The sequence below is a fragment of the Lissotriton helveticus genome, chromosome 2_1 (genome assembly GCF_964261635.1).
Source record: "Lissotriton helveticus chromosome 2_1, aLisHel1.1, whole genome shotgun sequence".
Taxonomy (NCBI): Eukaryota; Metazoa; Chordata; class Amphibia; order Caudata; family Salamandridae; genus Lissotriton; species Lissotriton helveticus.
Window position 1 is genome coordinate 1,337,555,505 of NC_136059.1, and position 19,166 is coordinate 1,337,574,670.

General features: G+C 43.1%; 1 protein-coding gene across 7 annotated transcripts in view; it reads left to right on the forward strand.

The window, feature by feature from the left end:
* YTHDC1 (YTH N6-methyladenosine RNA binding protein C1) overlaps positions 1 to 5,583 on the forward strand; it is a 162,618-nt gene extending 157,035 nt beyond the window's left edge. For 4 of the 7 annotated variants that reach the window (XM_078676262.1, XM_078676263.1, XM_078676258.1 and 1 more), the window contains one exon: positions 4,567 to 5,583. In XM_078676262.1, the coding sequence (XP_078532388.1) occupies positions 4,567 to 4,794 (228 nt within the window). In that variant the 3' untranslated portion in view covers positions 4,795 to 5,583. Of the gene's footprint in view, positions 1 to 1,336; positions 1,403 to 4,566 lie in introns of all 7 variants that reach the window. The other 3 variants (XM_078676256.1, XM_078676259.1, XM_078676260.1) reach the window with 2 other exon arrangements.
* Positions 5,584 to 19,166: the final 13,583 nt, after the last annotated feature.

Consider the following 19,166-nt stretch of genomic DNA (forward strand, 5'->3'; position numbering starts at 1 on the left):
GTGACCTCCTCCTCTTTGATCAGCCTAAGGCTGCTCGACCACACTACTACAACAAGATCACTTTAAAATAGTTAAAGCAAGCCTTGTTCATTCATAAGGTTTACCTGGACTCTACACAATATACCTCTTTTTGGTATATAAAGAGCCCACTTCCTACACAGACCTATCATCCACTACCCTTGATTGAGAATATCAATCAAAATGTCTTGCAATGCAATCTTAAATCCTCCTCACCTTCGTGTGCTTCAGCGTAAAAGTTCTAATTTGGTTCACCTCCTTTCTCACCAGTTAGAAACAACTGGGAAGACCAGGCATAGTCACCTCTAACCCAACAATGATATTGTGCCGTGTCCCACTAGGGTCTAGTCTCGCACCCATGCTATTCAACCTCCATAAGGAGCTGTTGAAGGACCTCATGGAATGAATAGGTGTAAAAATCCATCACTATGCTCACAGCACCCAATCTATTTGTCAAGTAATTTTATACAAGTTATCCACATTCTGAAAACCTGTTTAAAAGAACAGCAAGATTGGATGGTCGTTAATTTCCTCCAACTAAATCCAAAAAGTCATTCATCCTCCCACAGAAACACTGCCACAAGTTAATCGAAAAATTGTTAAAGAAACAATACAATGTTTTCAACCCACTACATTCACCTGAAGTAAATTCCTGGACATCGGTATTGACCTCTGTCGATCACTGACCTCAAATAAACCTGAATGCAACCTCTGCTAGAATGTCGACTCTCATCCAATCCGCCTCGCCTCTCAAATTTTAACTTGAACCCTTCTCACCATTAAACGCCTACATTGCCCAAACACTGGTAATCTTCCAAGTTAATTATGCAAATGTGTTCTCATCAGCGTCCCCGAGTGCTCACTTTCACCTCTGTAGGCTGTCATGTGTAGCTGCCTGCTTGGGGCCCAACACTTTTCAAATACGGCCACATCTGCCGTTAAGCCCGAATTAGTCTACATAATGCACAACATTCACACTAAACACTCAAATGATCACAATCCAAAATCGGGTTTCATCGTTTAATGGGCCACTAGCAATTTGAAAGCGAGCGTTATGTGGAACCATCATTACTTGGTAGGTAACTTATTTTCATTTGCACCGTTTTTTGGAAGTGGACCTGCTCCTATAGCTCACAGGTAGTGTTATTTGCTACAAGAGTGACGTTATAGGAGAGTAAGCTAAGACTGTATTAGGATAACGTGTTAGAAGTAATTCCCAGGGGGCCATTATAAAATTTTAGTGAGGCTGTGGCACTCAGGTGTGCTCAGCGTGGCAGAGAAACACTCACAAATTGTTTTTCATAATCTGTACGTCTAGGTACAGGGGGGCCACAGCAGGCAACATGAAGATTTCCATTTCAACAGCTTACAGTATGCAAAACAGGTATATCCATGTAGCTATATAATTCTCCAATAACTGGTTCAGTATCGTTATTTATTAAAGTAATGTTAATATTTTATGTCGGTTCTCTTATTGATGCCCCATAATGGATAAAGCATAGCTTACGTTTTGAGCATCGTCCTGTCATGAGTTCTCAAAGCACGAGAAAATGTTTTCCTCTGAAGTATGAAGTTGGTAACTAAAAGTACATGGGATACGTTGACTTTACCAATAGAGATCTGAAGGAATTGATAAAACATTTAGAGTAGCTTTTCTTAACTTTGCTTGTTGATAGTCGTCACAAGGGAGCAGCAGGAAAGGGAGCGCACAAAGGCCATGCTTCTGTTAACGTTGTAATTTATGGAGTGTCAACAAAAGGACTGCAGAAATAAATTGTACATATTTTGATTTGTGACTTTTTTAACAAACTGGCAGTCCTAAAACGTTTGCCTCCATTTTGTGGCTGAATTTATCTTGAGAATCATGGTAATTTTATCCATGAGCTAAATTAATTTACACTATAAATTGGTCAGCGCAACAGTGAAGAAACTGATTGTCGTATGGTCAGAATATTTTTTTTGTTGGTTTTTTTTTAATGGAGAGTTCTATTTTCAGCGTGGCATCACCTAAAACCTGATCACCGCTGAAGTATGTGTGGAACATTTAGTGTCTGAATTTATTTGTTCCGTACTTGGCGCTTTTAACCTTTGTGTGACCTTTCGTTTGTTCAAGGTCATGATGACCTATTTTAACATTTGAAAGTCAACCTTGTGTTAATTTGAATATGCATGGCTCAGAACGGTTATGAGTCCCCTATACTTGATGTTTGCAAAAGTGGACATCTTGCAGTATTTATGTGCCAACATTATCAACATTGAATGACATAAAAATGTAATCCTGTAAAATGCTGACACTTATCAAAAGGCAGGCTTGCAATCAGACTCAAATGGACACTGAATTAACATGCTAGTCAGATGTGTATTAATTAGCTGCCTCAGTGTTTTAATTAAAGCCTAGTTAGAGCCATTTGAATTCAGTGGCAGGAAAGGGCCAAATTAATTGTCATGGGCGACTCAATTATGCCGCATTAGATATTGGGTCATCGGATACTTCACATGCAGTGATACAAAATAGATCTGAGCAGTGATACAAAACAGACCTGAATGTTTCTTGAAATTGCTGAGTACTTTAATCAGGGCCACTGGAATGAAGTGACTGTGTGGCCAAGGTTTTTTTTTGTGTGTGAATGATTATGTATTTGCCACATAACCTATCATCTGTTGCCTAATCTTTATATTTTAACAAAAAAAAAATATTTGTAGCTCCAGCGGTTCAGAAATCATTAAAAATGCAGCGAGGTGTCGTCATGCTGTGAAGGCCCTTTGCAAAAGTTGACTGGGCACCTTTCTGTTGCTTATTGCTGTTGTTTTTGTTTATATTAAACTGGTGCTGAGTTGCAATCAATGCCCAGACAGTGTTAACAAGTGTAAAAAAAAGACAAAGTAATGCTATTACAAAATGTGCTACATCATTTTTTTCTTGCCGCATAATTTACTCAACCCTGCCACATAATTTGGCCCTCCCCTGCCACATAATTCCAGTGGCTCTGACATTAAGCAACTGAAAAAAAGTTAGCTTTAGAAAAATGTCTATAGCTTTTAACATTTAATAAAAAGTCATTCGTTTGTGGTTAAGATCTGTAAATTATGCTGCAGATGTTTGATTTTGTAGAACGTGTGATAGTTCAATATTTGTGTATAAAACGCAGTACAGTCAATTTGTTGTCACTCTAGCAAAAATTATAAAGCAAATTATCAGGACTCATTAAAGGCATCAGAAAATAAACCATTGAAATACTGGAGAGCGTCTCGAAGGTATTATTGATCATGCTTTGATTCCTTTGACATAGAATTTTGGGTGTATTTGCGCTATGAATGCATTTGTAGTTCGCAGGTACCAGCTAAGAATGATCTAAATTAGCTGCTATGGGAAAAGATTTTTCTGTTACTATTTTTAAGTAGTATTGACTGATTGCAGAGCAACTGTGTGTGAGCAGAAAGTTGAATCTGACTGCACCACAGTTGTTGCTCCTTAGGGGTGCAATTGGTAGCATGGGAATCTGGTTATCTCTTGCACCCTTCAACATGATAATGGGAGTTACTTTCATATTGGTAGTGTCCATTTTCCATCCTCCATTTTATCAATTTTCCACAGGTGTAGTTGGCTCCTGTTCTTCATTGATGCTTAGGCAGGCAGCGGTAGAACTGCCTTAATTTTCTCTACCAGCATACTTGTATTCCCTATTCCTTCTTCCCTTATTCAAGTCAGGTCAATACATCTGTACCTTTTACTTGCTTATTAATAAGCCTGATTTATTGAAGTTGATGCTGCAAACTTAGATGGATTTGTTTATTTTTTAGCAAAGATAGTGTGCCCTCTTTTAGTATGCACATTTACATTTGTATATTATGGATTCTCTAAATCTACTGTAAACATACTAAAGCTGTGAAATTGTTACGGTTTCTCTGTTCATGTTTAGAGAGGTTGATTACACGTCAATTGTTTCGTCTGCATCTTATTTAGGAACATGTTTGGCTGTACAAGAATTTTCCTTATGTTGGTTTTCAAATCTACCATCATTCTTTATTTTCATAGATATTGGATATGAATTGCACCGTACCTTTGGCTAATGCAGACCAGCCTGAATGTTCTAGTACTAAATAGAAATGTGACCTCAAGCTCTATTTCATTACAGGACTGTTGCAATTATTACACGATCTGTGGTATGACTCAGCATATGTAGGTAAAGCATCTAGGTAATGTCATCTACATATTTCAAGCCGTTTTAATTAATTGGCTTTTGATCATTTGGAGGCTAACATCTTGTCATGGTTATAGTCTAGAAACACAAGGTTCAATAATTAGGTGCAATTTATTGAAAAAGAAAACCATTCCATTGGGTTCTATCCACTTTCCTCCTTATGACATTCAAACAGCCCAGCAACAGTTGACAGCCTATTATGAAATGTAATGCAAAATTGGTCATTTTTTTACTGCAAATACCTCTTTCTGATTCTCCTCTGTTTAGAAAAGTTTATAGTCTCAAAACCACACTTCTATTAAGTAACGCGCTTTTGTCTGATTTGACATGTTTTTTTCTTTTTAAGCACGACTATGACATGAGAGTGGATGACTTTTTAAGGCGTACACAAGCAGTCGTTAGTGGCAGAAGGAGCCGACCTCGGGAAAGAGAACGAGAAAGAGAGCGTGAACGACCCAGAGAGCGTGAAAACAGGAGAGAGAGAGAACGTGACAGAGGACGTGACCGAGAAAGAGAACGAGAGCGGATAAGGGACAGGGACAGAGATAGAGACAGGGGAAGATACAGAAGATAATGCACATATTGCACTGGCCGCAAAAAAAATTTACAACTGTCTGTGTGTGTTTACAAAGTGACACATTTATTTTTCAGCTGTCTACCTTAAAAAAATACTTGTGTAGATAAATATCTTCTGACCCTTTGTTTCACACGCATGCAGTATACCATGAAGTAGAAATTCTATCCGCCCAAAAAAAAAATAATGCACAATGTTAACATAAGTTAACATTCTTGTTGGGGCTCGAATGGGAAACTGATGTACATATTTGTAAATTTTCGTACCTATTCATTTACTCAATGTTTTCATCTTGTTTTCCCTCCTTTCCAGATTGTAGTAAGTCATTAATTTCTTTGATATTTCTTATGTTTAGTTGCACACAGTTCATTGAAAATAATGCTGCTATTAAGTACGCAAAGATTTGGATATGATTGTTTGACTGTACGGCAGTGTTGTAGCAGCCTGTTCTTGGGATTTGTTAATATATTTTTTTTAATCCTGTATAAAGTTATGGGGTTGTTTTTTCAGTCAACAATGATGAAAGCAATATTAACGAGACTTGATATCTAATTTTTAACTTTTTTTTTAAGAAAAGCGAGTTTTTGGTTTGCAGCATTTTGATCAATGCTTATTTAGCCTACAATTCAAAATGTACGCAAAGGTTCAGAATGTGCACTGTCTGAGTGTAGCAGATGATATTGCTGTGTCAAATACTGCTACTTTTTGTACAAAATAAATTGTTAAAATATTGTTTTGATCCTTTATTGAAAGCTATAGTTCTAAAGTATTAAAACAAGTTATTTAATACATTTTTGTTAGGTGTTCTTTTTTCGCATGAGCTGTTATTTTTACTAATTTGAAGCCTTTTGAAGAATCACTTGTGTCCAAGGAGACTCAAGAAATGTGTTTCAGAGCTGAAAATAAGCAACACTACCTTCCGAAGAAGTACAAAAGCTTCTCGTTAACATGAAAACGTTGTCACTAGTATCATAAATCCTCATTGTGTTTTTTATTCGAAACCTTCCTCAAACTGTAGCCCTCATAGCCAATTCAGGAACATGATGTCCATCTCGCTCGGTCTCGCAACAGAAAGTTGATCATTTTCTCCGCATGTTCCCTTATTTTCCTGCCCCGGTGCAGATAATGCATTGTCAATGCACTCTTAAATGTCATTATTGAAGGGAATCGATTTGACTGGCTGTTGCTTAGAACAATACAGTTAAAGAAAGTGAATTGAGTTCACATCAAATTTAAACAGCAATTTCAGTTTCAGACATTCGAAAATTTGAAGAAGAAACAACTGACCCAACATTTTATAGGGCAAGATACATCTTTTAAACATTTGGCGCACTGGCTAAATTTTCTGTGTATGAAAAATTAAAAAACATGTGAAAAGCAACAACAGAACGTTTTTTGGGTGTAATTGTTCGCCCTAACCATTTCCTTATGTGATTGCAAATTAGTGGAACATTCAGCACCAAAAATGTTCTCAAATGTTGACTGGGGGGTATTTTCGACTGCAATTTAGTTCACACAGGTGCATGCTGCTTCTCTCTGGTTTTACACATGCTTTCCAAATATTTTTATTTTGTTGTAGCCCTGGATCTTTGGAACTGGCTGTTGGGATCTCATTCGTATTGGATAAGACTGAGCACAGATTCCTAATCTTCAAGCTCTTCCAAGGCCTCAGACTGAATATAGATTTTTAGCAGCACACTTTTCTAGTGCAAGAGTTGGTAATACCATCAACTTAAGCGATGTAGCAACCTTATAAAAGGTGCCACACAGGCTGACACAGGTTTTTAGGGGTCTGAAACCTCCAGAATATTTGCTGTCTGCTTTTTTCATTTTTTAGGTAGCTTCTGAAACCTTCAGGGTTAACCTGTTGTAGGCATATACATAGGATAGGCTCTCGTACTCCTGATGGGTGCAGAGTGTACACATGTGTATCTGTGTGCACAAGTGTGCCTGCCTGTGAGAACATTCATACCACATCATATATGCTTCAGTATGTAAGTGTTCCCTGTCTGGCAAACAGTGTTTGGGAGTTCCCGTCATTTGATCCCTAAAGGCATACAGTGGTCTTCTGACACAGTGGTGGCCATTTCTGGTGTAATGTTGTCCACCCTTCACTTAATGGTGATAGTACATTATATTTATCTAGTATTATTGGTATCTTTCATAGATTCACATGCCTGAATCATTCCCCGTCGTCGGGGTGGGAGTCCCGGTACATAACAATAGTAATGTCATATAGACATATACATACTAATAGGCCAGAGGCCTCACATTAGTAACCTATCTAAGTCCTTTTGTAAAAAGGACCAAATTTTGGCCAGGAGCCAATCAGCTACTACCACCCTCTAGAACCTTCCTGGAAGGAGCCCTAGTCCCTCAGATTTTCTACCGCACGTCGTGCTAAGGGAGTCTCCACTGAGCTCTGCTCAGCTTTCTGGTATTTCTGGATTTATTCCATATTTTTCTCACAGAACTTATTCTGGTAGAGGAGTACTTCAGTCTACCATGTCTGACACTCCTAAAAAAGGGCTTTTTAGACCCTGTGCTTCATGCAGCAAGTTGAGACTACATGTGGATGACAGGCATGAGGACTGCCTCTATTGTCTCTATCCTGACCACTCTGCGAAGGATTGCAAGGTCTGCCGCACGTTCTCTGCCAAGACCCTGAAGGACAGAGAGGGGCGCCTGCTTTTATGGCTCAAGAGACTAAAGGAGAAGGATCAGACAGTCTCTTCAGGTGAGAGCGAGTGTTCCTTTCAGAGCTCACACTCCTCATCCAAAAGGCCCAGACCGTCATCTCCAGGCCGGTCTGCAGAGCCACCTAAGAAGAAGACGACGCCTAAGTCTTCAGAGGTTCGTCCACAGGCCACGGCAGGGAAGAGTTCTCTTCAGGATGCCACCTTCAAGAAGCCTTTGCTGGTCACTTCGGCCATGCCTGTGACGACGTCGACAGCAACTATATCTACGTCGAAGGCATCGTCCTTCTCTGCCATGACGTCTACCACGGCATGGTTGTCGACGGGTAGGTCTATTGTATCTATCATCGCTATTAAAAAATCGTCGCCGACGCCACCGTCATCTCACACGTCGATGAAAACTAAGTCATCGTCGTCGACGAGAGTCACTTCAGCGTCGACGATTTCCTCATCGACGGCATCTAAGGCACCGTCGACGGCGCCTTCGTCGACGAAGCCAACGACGTCGACACCAGCGTCGAAGAAGTCCTCGACGTTGACACCAGCGTCAACGAAGCCGACGAGATCCTCGACGACAGGTCCGAAGTCGACACTGCCGTCGACGAAGAAAGACCTGTCGACGCTGCCGTCGACAGCATCGTCGTCGATGAAGACAGCAAAGTCGTCTGCTAAGGCCTTTAACGCTCCACCGTCAACGACCACCCCGTTGACGGGCTCGTCAAGTCTCCTACGCTGAAGTACTCTTATACACACTACAGACTGACAACGAGTACTATAACGCCGGAATTGACGTCGCCTAGCAGAGTCCAGCCATTGCCACCGACCCATCTGCTGGACACGGAGGATTCTGATGACGGTTCAATGTTCCAGCCTGCGACAAGTCCATCAGAACTCCATGTTAAGGTCCATGAAAGCTCAGACTATGAAGACCTGGGTCAGTATGAAGGACAATGTCAGGAGGAATGTCAAATTACTCCGCCTCCTTCCTCACAGCCTATGGTATGCCTCCCAGCATCAATATTGACTGACCTGCAATTTCTGATAGCGGACTACAAACAAAGGTTTCCGCCTACTCTGCCTCCTCCGGTACAGCAACCTACACCTGTGATTCCTCCTCGCCCTAGACCACCTCCACTGGTCATTCGTCAAGATCCTGTCACTTTACCACCTCTTCCTTCTTCTGATGAAGAAGAGGAAGTAGTAGGAGAAGAGGAGGGACAGCAGGAGGAGGGAGAAATACAGGATGATGAATGGAATAACTGTCATTCAGGATCTGGCATCCTCTGACCAGGCACAGGCAGATTCGCCCCCAGAGGATATTGGGGGGTTTCATAATATTGTCGAAGGGGCTGCGGCAAGGTTTAAAATCGAAATGACCACGCAAACCCAGGATTGCTTCCTGTATGACTTCAAAGAACCCTTCAAGAAGATTGTGCGCTCCATCCCTATCATTGAATACGTGTGGGAGCAGGGGGTAAAGATAATGAAAAACCCCTCCCCTCTGATTCCAGTTCCGCCCAGGCTCGACAAGAAATATAAGGCCCCAGCCACGGCTCCGGCATGCCTTATAGGCCAAACAAAACCGGACTCTGTTATAACACAGGCTGCACAGCGAAAATCTAGTAACCCGTCTGCTGCGTTGATGGCACCACCGGATAAGGAAGGCCGTAAACTCGATAATATTGGTAAAAAGTTTTCGTCCATGTCGGCCCTTTCTATCCGGGCAGCAAACTCCCTGGCCCTCTTAGGACGATACAATCGCCAGATGTGGGCGGATATTGCCCCATATTTAGGAGCAATACCAGAGGACCAGAAGGAAGAGGCAAAGAAGATACTCCTTGAGGGCGAACGATCTGCCTCGGAAATGATAGATGTGGCGATGGATATAGCCTCTACAGGATTTAGACAGATGGCAGGGGCAGCAGTCCTATGGCGCCAGGGGTGGCTTAAAGCCACATCGTTCCGCCCTGAGGTACAAACCAAAGTACTGGACATGCCGTTCGATGGAATACTGCTCTTTGGGGAGCATATAGATGAGATGCTGCAGGGTATCAAAAAAGATACAGAGACAGCGAAAGCCCTGGGTACCCTCCAGTACAAAAATGCTTCCTTTCGGGGCTCCAGAGGAAGAGGACACAGACAAGAGGTGGCTATCAGGGATACAAAACCTCCTATGGCTCCTCACAGCAATACAAGCCGCAATACCAGCAAGGACAGCAACAAGGCCACTCATCGTACAGCAAGCCTTCCTTTCGAGGGCGAGGAGGAGGAAAAAAGGACGCAGCCAGAAGGCAATGACCTCTTTCTCCCACAGGCCTCCACTTTTTCTCCACATTACGCAGTTGGAGGGAAAATATCGAACTTCCTCCACAATTGGCACAAAATCACGACGGATCGCTGGGTTCTCCAGCTGGTTCGGTTCGGACATAGTTTGGAGTTCGTAGAGACTCCTCCTCCGAACCCCCCACGTCCTATGCAGCACAAGAATCTGCATCTCCTTCAAAAAGAACTCTCTCTAATGCTCCAGAAAAGAGTTCCCCGAGGTCAGAGGGGGAAAGGATTCTATTCCAGATTCTTCCTAATACGAAAAAAGGAGAAAAAATGGAGACCTATATTGGACCTAAGAAACCTCAACAGTTACCTCAAGAAACAATCGTTCCGTATGGTATCTATTCAAGAGGTATTACAGCTACTCAATTCCAAAGATTTCATGGTGTCCTTAGACCTCCAGGACCCCTACTTTCACATACTGATCCACAAGAGTCACCGGCAATTCCTTAGATTTGTAGTGGCGGGACGGCACTACCAATTCAGAGTGTTGCCATTTGGCCTGAAGTCTGCACCACGCATTTTTACAAAATGCCTGTCTCCTGTGGCAGCGTACCTTCGCCAACTCCATCACCAGGTTTTCCGCTACATGGACGACTGGCTCGTCAAGTCTCCTACTCTGATAGGCGTAACCAGATATTCCAACGCCTGTCTTCAACTCTTCGAGAGCCTAGGACTTACGCTCAACCAGGAAAAGTCTGTCCTTCAACCATCGCAATGGCTCACTTTCCTGGGAGCAACTCTGGACACACGCCAGGGAAAGGCCTTCCCGTCACAGGAGCGTCAACTCAAACTACGGTCACTGGCAAGCCGAGTTTGGACCAAAAAGACCATCAAGGTGCGACTCTTCAAGTCATTGTTGAGGATGATGTCCTCCAATATCCTATTAATTCCACACTGCCGCCTCCGTATGCGCCCAATTGCAGGAAGCGTTGTCATCTCAGTGGATCCAGTGCGCGGGGTCCTTCAACGATCTGATCAGGATCACGCCAGGCATGACGCAGGCCCTGTACTGGTGGCTTCAAACAAAAAATCTGAACCGGGGCCTTCCATTCCTGCTTCCAATCTCACCCCATGCAATAACAACGGATGCCTCATTGGAAGGATGGGGTGCGTTCCTGCAGGAGCTCCGGATCAACGGCCAATGGTCACTGGCAGAAAAAGAGCTGCACATCAACCTGCTCGAGTTGAGGGCAGTATACCTGGCTCTTCGAGCATTCCTGCCTCAGATCAGGAATTCCCCAGTGCTTGTGAGAACCGACAACACCACCACAATGCACTATTTGAACAAACAAGAGGGTACTCGATTGCTGACGTCTCAAGAATCTCAACGAATTTGGAAATGGCTACTCCGACACATTTCTCTTCGAGCCGAGTATGTCCCAGGGGCAGACAATACCCTGGCGGACTCTCTAAGCAGACAACGCTCCATTTGCCACGAGTGGGAGCTCGACCAGCATGCTCTCAACGTAGTGTTCGCCCGATGGGGCACACCCCACCTGGACCTGTTTGCAACGGAAACCAACGCAAAATGCCAACATTATGCAAGCTGGCTTCCCAGCCAAGATCTCTCGGGGGTGCATTTTCGATAGGATGGTGCAACGTCTTTGCTTACGCATTTCCTCCATTTCCCCTGATTCCCAGGGTTCTCCGGAAACTGAAAACAGAGCGTTGCACCCTGATCCTGGTAGCCCCAGCGTGGCCGCGCCAACACTGGTTTACCGAACTCCACCTTCTATCGCTGGAGCCGTCTATTCCATTCAGGCCATATCCGAATCTCCTCACTATGAACCAGGGGCAAGTCCAGCATCCAGATCCGACATCTCTCAGATTATCGGCTTGGCTCCTGAGTTCAGAGAGTTCCAGGACTTTGATATTCCTCTAGAGTGCAGAGCAGTCTTGGCCCGGGCTGACAGTACCAACAAGACGTACTCACTTAAGTGGAAGAGGTTCTGTATGTGGTGTAAATCTAACAAACTGCATCCGTTTTCGTCATCTCCAGCGCAACTGCTACCTTACTTACTTCACCTGGCTAACTCGGGATTGGCCCACGCCTCAATAAAGGTCTATCTGGCGGCCATCTCTCGATTTAGGCGCTCTTCGTCTGAAACGTCACTATGGTCCAATAGACTGGTCAAGCAATTTCTGAAAGGGTTATTCAGAACATTTCCTCCAGTGACACCATTACCACCTACGTGGCAACTCAACATTGTCTTGGCTCAGTTGATGAAACACCCCTTTGAGCCAATTCATAAAGCAGATATCAAATACTTGTCATGGAAAACAGCTCTCTTATTGGCTCTCAGGTCAGCAAGGAGAGTAAGTGAGCTTCAGGCTTTATCTATTCAGGACCCTTTCCTTCAATTCAAACAGGACAGAGTCATCTTAAGGACCAATCCTAAGTTCATACCAAAGGTTCCGTCTACTTTTCATCTCAATGAACCTATTGTTCTAAAAACTTTCTTTCCGAATCCCTCCACGGCAGCGGAGAGATCTCTCCACTCTTTAGACCTGAAGAGATGTCTGAAGTTCTATATCCATAGGACGGAACAGTTTCGAAAATCCAGCCAATTATTCATTGCCTTTAGCAGGCCCAGGAAAGGTCATCCATTGACAAAACAGTATTTCAAGATGGATCTCAGCGGCCATCGCCTTCTGCCACCAACAGGCGGGACATCCTCTGCCTTCCAAAGTTCGGGCTCATTCCACAAGAGCAGTCTCCACTTCCATGGCGCTCTTTGCTGGGGTGCCCATTGTCGACATTTGTAGAGCGGCGACATGGAAGACGCCACATACGTTCACCAGGCACTACTGCTTGGACTCAGAACTTATGAAGGATGCAGCAGTGGGACAAGCAGTGCTCCGTCATCTATTTCAGTAGAGGTGAGCCTTCTTCCTTTCATCCCACCTTCCTATTGCCTTCTCGCACATTTCTTCCTACTGATAATGTTTACAGGTTCATGGGATTGCACTAATGATAAGGTGTTATTAAGTGTCTTCCATGATGTAATAGACGAAATGTGCCGACTATTGCTTGCTACTCTGATTCAGGCATGTGAATCTATGAAAGATACCCATAATACTGGATAAGAAATGCGTTACTTACCTGTAACTGCAGTTATCCAGTATTTTTTTATCTTTCATAGATTCACATGCAACCCACCCGCCTCCCCTGGAAGGGCTCACCTTGGTTCTCTCAGTAGGTACTACTTAGCACTGTGCTTACGAAAATCTGAGGGACTAGGGCTCCTTCCAGGAAGGTTCTAGAGGGTGGTAGTAGCTGATTGGCTCCTGGCCAAAATTTGGTCCTTTTTACAAAAGGACTTAGGTTACTAATGTGAGGCCTCTGGCCTTTTAGTATGTATATGTCTATATGACATTACTGTTGTTATGTACCGGGGACTCCCACCCCGACGACGGGGAATGATTCAGGCATGTGAATCTATGAAAGATACCAATACTGGATAACTGCAGTTACAGGTAAGTAACGCATTTCTTCTGATGTATACTTTTACCTGGAGGTTCCTCACCTTTTGAATATCTCATGCATCCATATGGATCCAGAAACTTTTCGATAGCTCTCTCACGTCAGTAGGGGGCACCGTCTCACCATATAATTGCTTGCGGTACCCTGTGACTTCACTGGATCCATCAAGCACTCCTGGCGGTGTGCTAAGTATTTCCCTTTTTATCCACACAGTCAACGCAATTCGGAGCTCTTCAGTGCTCCTCAAGAGAATTTTTTGCCCATTTGTTTGTTTTATCTTGTATGGGGCAGTTTTCTTCAATGTGTCTCTGCCGAAGCAATACAGATTCAACCCGTGTAAAGTCAGATGTCGATCACGGGCCCCATTCCATCTGTCTGTGGTGCCTTGTGCCAGGCCATATTGTTGACACTTGTGAATCCTGTCAAAAAATTAACCCTAACATGCCCCAGCAAAGAGAAGCCAAGATAATTATGACCAGAGTGTGTAATGAATGTTGGGGACATTGAAAATCTCGTTAAAAGATCAAAACCTCATCAACTCATTCTTCAGTGATTTAAGAGAAAACATGAGAAAGAGAGCACTAATTCAGATGTTGCTATTAAAGAAAAAAGTTACTGAAGCCTCAAACCTCTTTCATCTACGACTAAGAGCAACCTGTTGAATCTAATCTAGCTCCCAGCTCTCCATTGACTGTAGTGACTTCAGCGGGTATGGCGCAAGCGGCTCCATCTGGCCCGGCATCCATACCAGCCAGTGTTCCACTTGTGGCACTGATTCCAAGGCCTCGGTCTGAACACTCGTTCCCAGAGTTTCGAACACTTGAGACTGATCCATCACAGTTCTTGAATGCCAAATTCAGTATCTTCAACAAGGCTATGACCCACTCTGGACTGCCAACCGGCCCCATGGGACAAATTCCATATTCCCTGGGAGGTTTTCTGGCACCCTTCACTTTCTTCCTGCCATATCCTCAAGTCTACTGGGCGTCTATAAACTGAATATTTGTGGTGCTAACGAAGTCAGAAGTTGTTTCTGCCACTAATTCTAGATTCATCTTCTTGAGCATCAGAAAACAGTTCCCTGGTGAAAAAAACTGAACTATCGGCACTGTAAAAAACTCTGCCAGAGTATCCACCAGCCCTGCCACAACCAGAAACCCTGCCTCTTATGCCTTATTATATGAGGGAAGTACAAGTTTGTAGAAAAATAGATTTTTTTGGGGTGAAGGTCCCCATGGAGGATGTACCTTTTTTTTAGAAGGAGCTGAGAACCTAACATAATGATTAGGCTTTCCTGTTTTCAGTTTCTATTTTTGGTAAATTCTAGTGGGGTTTTTTCAGTGTTTTCCAGTGATTTCAGTAGCTTAAAAAAACAGTGGTTAAACATTTTCGCGCCATTAAAAACAACAGAAACAGTGTTTTTCCGGTGTTTATGGAACTTTTTGCTTTTATTATTGCTTGCTTTCTGCACTGATAGTGCATGGTATATAGAAAGTGTACGTATCGAGTATATGTGGTCGAAATGCATTTTTACATATCAAACTTATCATAGTACACCATACAATACTACTTCAGTGAGTATTTGATCATGCACGCTCGCACTTTCCTTCTCGTATAAACTTTTATCTGTGAAAAGGCCCTCTCAACATTGACACTAGAGGCAGGCAACGCCATAATAGCCAGTACACAATTTGCTAACTCTGGCCACTGGCATAGATTTCCTTTCCAATACTGGCGCACCTGAAGATTTTGATTCTCTGCTGCAGTTTCCGCAACGGGAAACAACCTTTACAACGCAGTCATTACATCGCAATACCTTTACAACGCAGTCATTAAATCGCAACATCCTTTACATCGCATGTCATTACAACGCAGCCATTATATCGCATGTCACAACGCATGTCATTACAATGCATGTCACTACAACGCAGGCATTTCATCGCAAGTCATTACAACGCATACCATTATAATGCATAGTACCCTTACACTATCCAACACTTACCCTACTGTTGCACTCACTGGAGTTAGAATAGTAATTTTTACCCCTACACTATCCAACACTTAGCCTAATGTTGCACTCACTAGAGTGAGAATAGTAATTATTACTCCTACACTATCTAACACTTACCTTAAATGCGATGTAATGCTATGCATTGTAATGGCATGCATTGTAACGGTATAATGCGATGTAATGGAATGCGTTGTAAAGGTAGTTTCTAAAAATGTGATGTAATGGCATGCAATGTAAAAGAATGCGTTGTAAAGGATGTTGCGATGTAAAAACTGCGGTGTAAAGGCATGCGTTGTAAATGTATGCGTTGTAAAGTCATACATTTGTTGCAACATATGCTTTGAACTGGGCGCATAAGCCCTCATAGTTATTGAAGCGATCAAAAATGAGGCAGCATTTTTGAAACTCTGGAGAAAATTTCCCTTTACGGGAGGGATCTATAACTTGTGCAGAGTACCACAGTGAGGCTTCATTGACTTCAAATGCCATGGTTGGTGAAGGGCTATTTCTCATACATTGTCAAATAAAAGTTCCTAAATTGGGCCCCACATTTCTTTGCTTACCAATTGGCAAGCACTCCAACATGGAACATGTTGCAGTGCCAAAGTCAATAAAAGTATCACCCAGCTCACTCTCAAGGAGATATTTCACATCTACACAAATTATGCTGAACACTTGGCAGACAAGTGTATTTTCAGACTCTAGTTTTTAGGTCTCGGCCTACGTCACCACTTCGTCAGAAGTGGGGCGGAGCTCCGAGCCGTATTGTTAAGGGGCTCAGAATAGTGAAGTAAAAATTCCTCAGTGCGCGAGAATTTTTCGTGGTGTTCTGTGCCATCTGCATGGCAATTGGTCCTCTCACGGCTGTGTTTTTGTAAGGCTTCACGCAATAGGCCCTAGGAATGTTGCTCTCTCTAGTTCCTGCAAATTCCGTGCCAGCACGCGCATGAGAATGTCATAAATTCCCAATTACCAGATGTCAGGGTCCGTTCGCGCATTCACAACTCTGTAGTTTTCTTGAGCTGTAAGTGCGCGCATGCTGTATCCCCGTCCAGGAGAATGCCATAAATTCTCAATTACGAGCTGTCAGAGGTGCCGGTAATTGAAGGCAGATGCTTGTTTTTTAAGCTACATTTTTTGATTGCTTGGACCACCGATAATTGCAGTCACAAGGCAAGTTGTAAAACCGGGAGGCACAAATGAGCAAAGAATGCCGGGCATTTTAATCTTCCCTTTCATTCAGTGATCTTAAGACTGCCCTGAGACTTAGGGAAACAACTCTGTGTGTGATTCACTGGAGCAAACCGGAACATCAAAGCCCTTGAAACACATGGGGAAAGATCGTTCGCTTTTGTTTTACTATGGACGTCTAATTACTTCTCTACATCGATACACTAGGTGCGTGTCTGGTGAAGTACACACGTGCTAAATTCTTCTTCTCAATACACGTGTGTCCGTTAAAAAAAAAAAAAAAATTAAAGAAAGAATACCAGGTGATTGATTTCTAAAAAAATCTTTGCAAGAGTCAGTAGGGCTGGTCTTGGCAAGGTAGTGTGAGGATTCATTTTTTTCTTTATTACAGGCATATTCACCAAAAGAAAAAGAAGATGAAAATATGTCGCTGTTTAAAAGTGCAAGTTACATTCTTCCAATAAACACATTTAAATAAAAGACCACATCTAATCTTATAACGGGTGTTTCCTAAGGCAGGTACACTCAGAATAGGTGCAGGAATGTGTTTTTTTAGCACATCACAGTAAAATATAATTTTTATTGGTGCAAACAAAAGTACTATTGGCTGTGAATTAATGCAACCTGAAGACGTCTAAAAACACAAGGATGACCAAAAAAGTAAACAAAGGGCAAAACATTGGGGGGGAAAAAGCATCGGCAATGTAAAGTATTGGACCATCAGCTTCGGCAAAATGCTGTTATTTCACAGTGCAAGAGAGCAGACTGACCCTATACATCTTTTACCGGTTTGAGTGCTTTTAGTGTACAAATAGAGTGGTATCAAAACCGATATTTCACAAGGCGCCGTGAAATATGGGAAATATTTCATGGTTCCCTGTGAAATAAAGATTTCACTATCTTAATGACTGCAATCAACCAACTCTGCAGTCTTACCATTGTCATAAAAATTGAGTGCAGAGTAGTGAGTAGTGCGTAGTGAGTGGTGAATGCAGAGTAGTGAGTGCAGAGTAGTGAGTAGTGAGTGCAGAGTAGTGAGTAGTGAGTGCAGAGTAGTGAGTGCAGAGTAGTGAGTGCAGAGTAGTGAGTGCAGAGTAGTGAGTGCAGAGTAGTGAATGCAGAGTAGTGAATGCAGAGTAGTGAGTGCAGAGTAGTGAGTGCAGAGTAGTGAGAAGTGAGTGCAGAGTAGTGAGAAGTGAGTGCAGAGTAGTGAGTAGTGAGTGCAGAGTAGTGAGTGCAAGAATATTCCATTTTTTTTTTACACAGATTTTTTTTATTGAGTTCGTCAACAGGCAGCAACAACAGTTACATTAACAATAGCCATCCACTATTATGTCACGGAAAGGTATGGTCTACACAGCTCGTATCAAACAATCTCGCAGTAAGATTATTCAAGTTATGTGGAAAGAAATATGTGGCACATTCTCCATCCAACAGCATTATTTTCTACCATATGAACTGGTACCACATTTTTTGAGGGGGAAATCTTCAAACTGTGTGGTAAATGATGTAAATCCACAATTATGCTGTAAACTGCGGAGCCTGAGCATAGCATTTTTCCATTAGTGAGTAGTGAGTGCAGAGTAGTGAGTAGTGAGTGCAGAGTAGTGAGTAGTGAGGGCAGAGTAGTGAGTAGTGAGTGCAGAGTAGTGAGTAGTGCGTAGTGAGTGGTGAGTGCAGAGTAGTGAGTAGTGCGTAGTGAGTGCAGAGTAGTGAGTAGTGCGTGGTGAGTGCAGAGTAGTGAGTGCAGAGTAGTGAGTGCAGAGTAGTGAGTGCAGAGTAGTGAGTGCAGAGTAGTGAGTAGTGAGTGCTGAGTAGTGAGTGCAGAGTAGTGAGTGCAGAGTAGTGAGTAGTGAGTGCAGAGTATTGAGTAGTGAGTGCAGAGTATTGAGTAGTGAGTGCAGAGTAGTGAGTGCAGAGTAGTGAGTAGTGAGTGCAGAGTATTGAGTAGTGAGTGCAGAGTAGTGAGGAGTGAGTGCAGAGTAGAGTGGTGAGTGCAGAGTAGTGCGTGCAGAGTAGTGAGTGCAGAGTAGTGAGTGCAGAGTAGTGAGTGCAGAGTAGTGAGTGCAGAGCAGTGAGTAGTGAGTGCAGAGTAGTGAGTAGTGAGTGCAGAGTAGTGAGTGCAGAGCAGTGAGTAGTGAGTGCAGAGTAGTGAGTGCAGAGTAGTGAGTAGTGAGTGCAGAGTAGTGAGTGCAGAGTAGTGAGTAGTGAGTGCAGAGTAGTGAGTGCAGAGTAGTGAGTAGTGAGTGCAGAGTAGTGAGTAGTGAGTGCAGAGTAGTGAGTGCAGAGTAGTGAGTAGTGAGTGCAGAGTAGTGAGTAGTGAGTGCAGAGTAGTGAGTAGTGAGTGCAGAGTAGTGAGTGCAGAGTAGTGAGTGCAGAGTAGTGAGTGCACAGTAGTGAGTAGTGAGTGCAGAGTAGTGAGTGCAGAGTAGTGAATGCAGAGTAGTGATTAGTGAGTGCAGAGTAGTGAGTAGTGAGTGCAGAGTAGTGAGTAGTGAGTGCAGAGTAGTGAGTGCTGAGTAGTGAGTGCAGAGTAGTGAGTAGTGAGTGCAGAGTAGTGAGTGCAGAGTAGTGAGTGCAGAGTAGTGAGTGCAGAGTAGTGAGTAGTGAGTGCAGAGTAGTGAGTGCAGAGTAGTGAGTGCAGAGTAGTTAGTGCAGA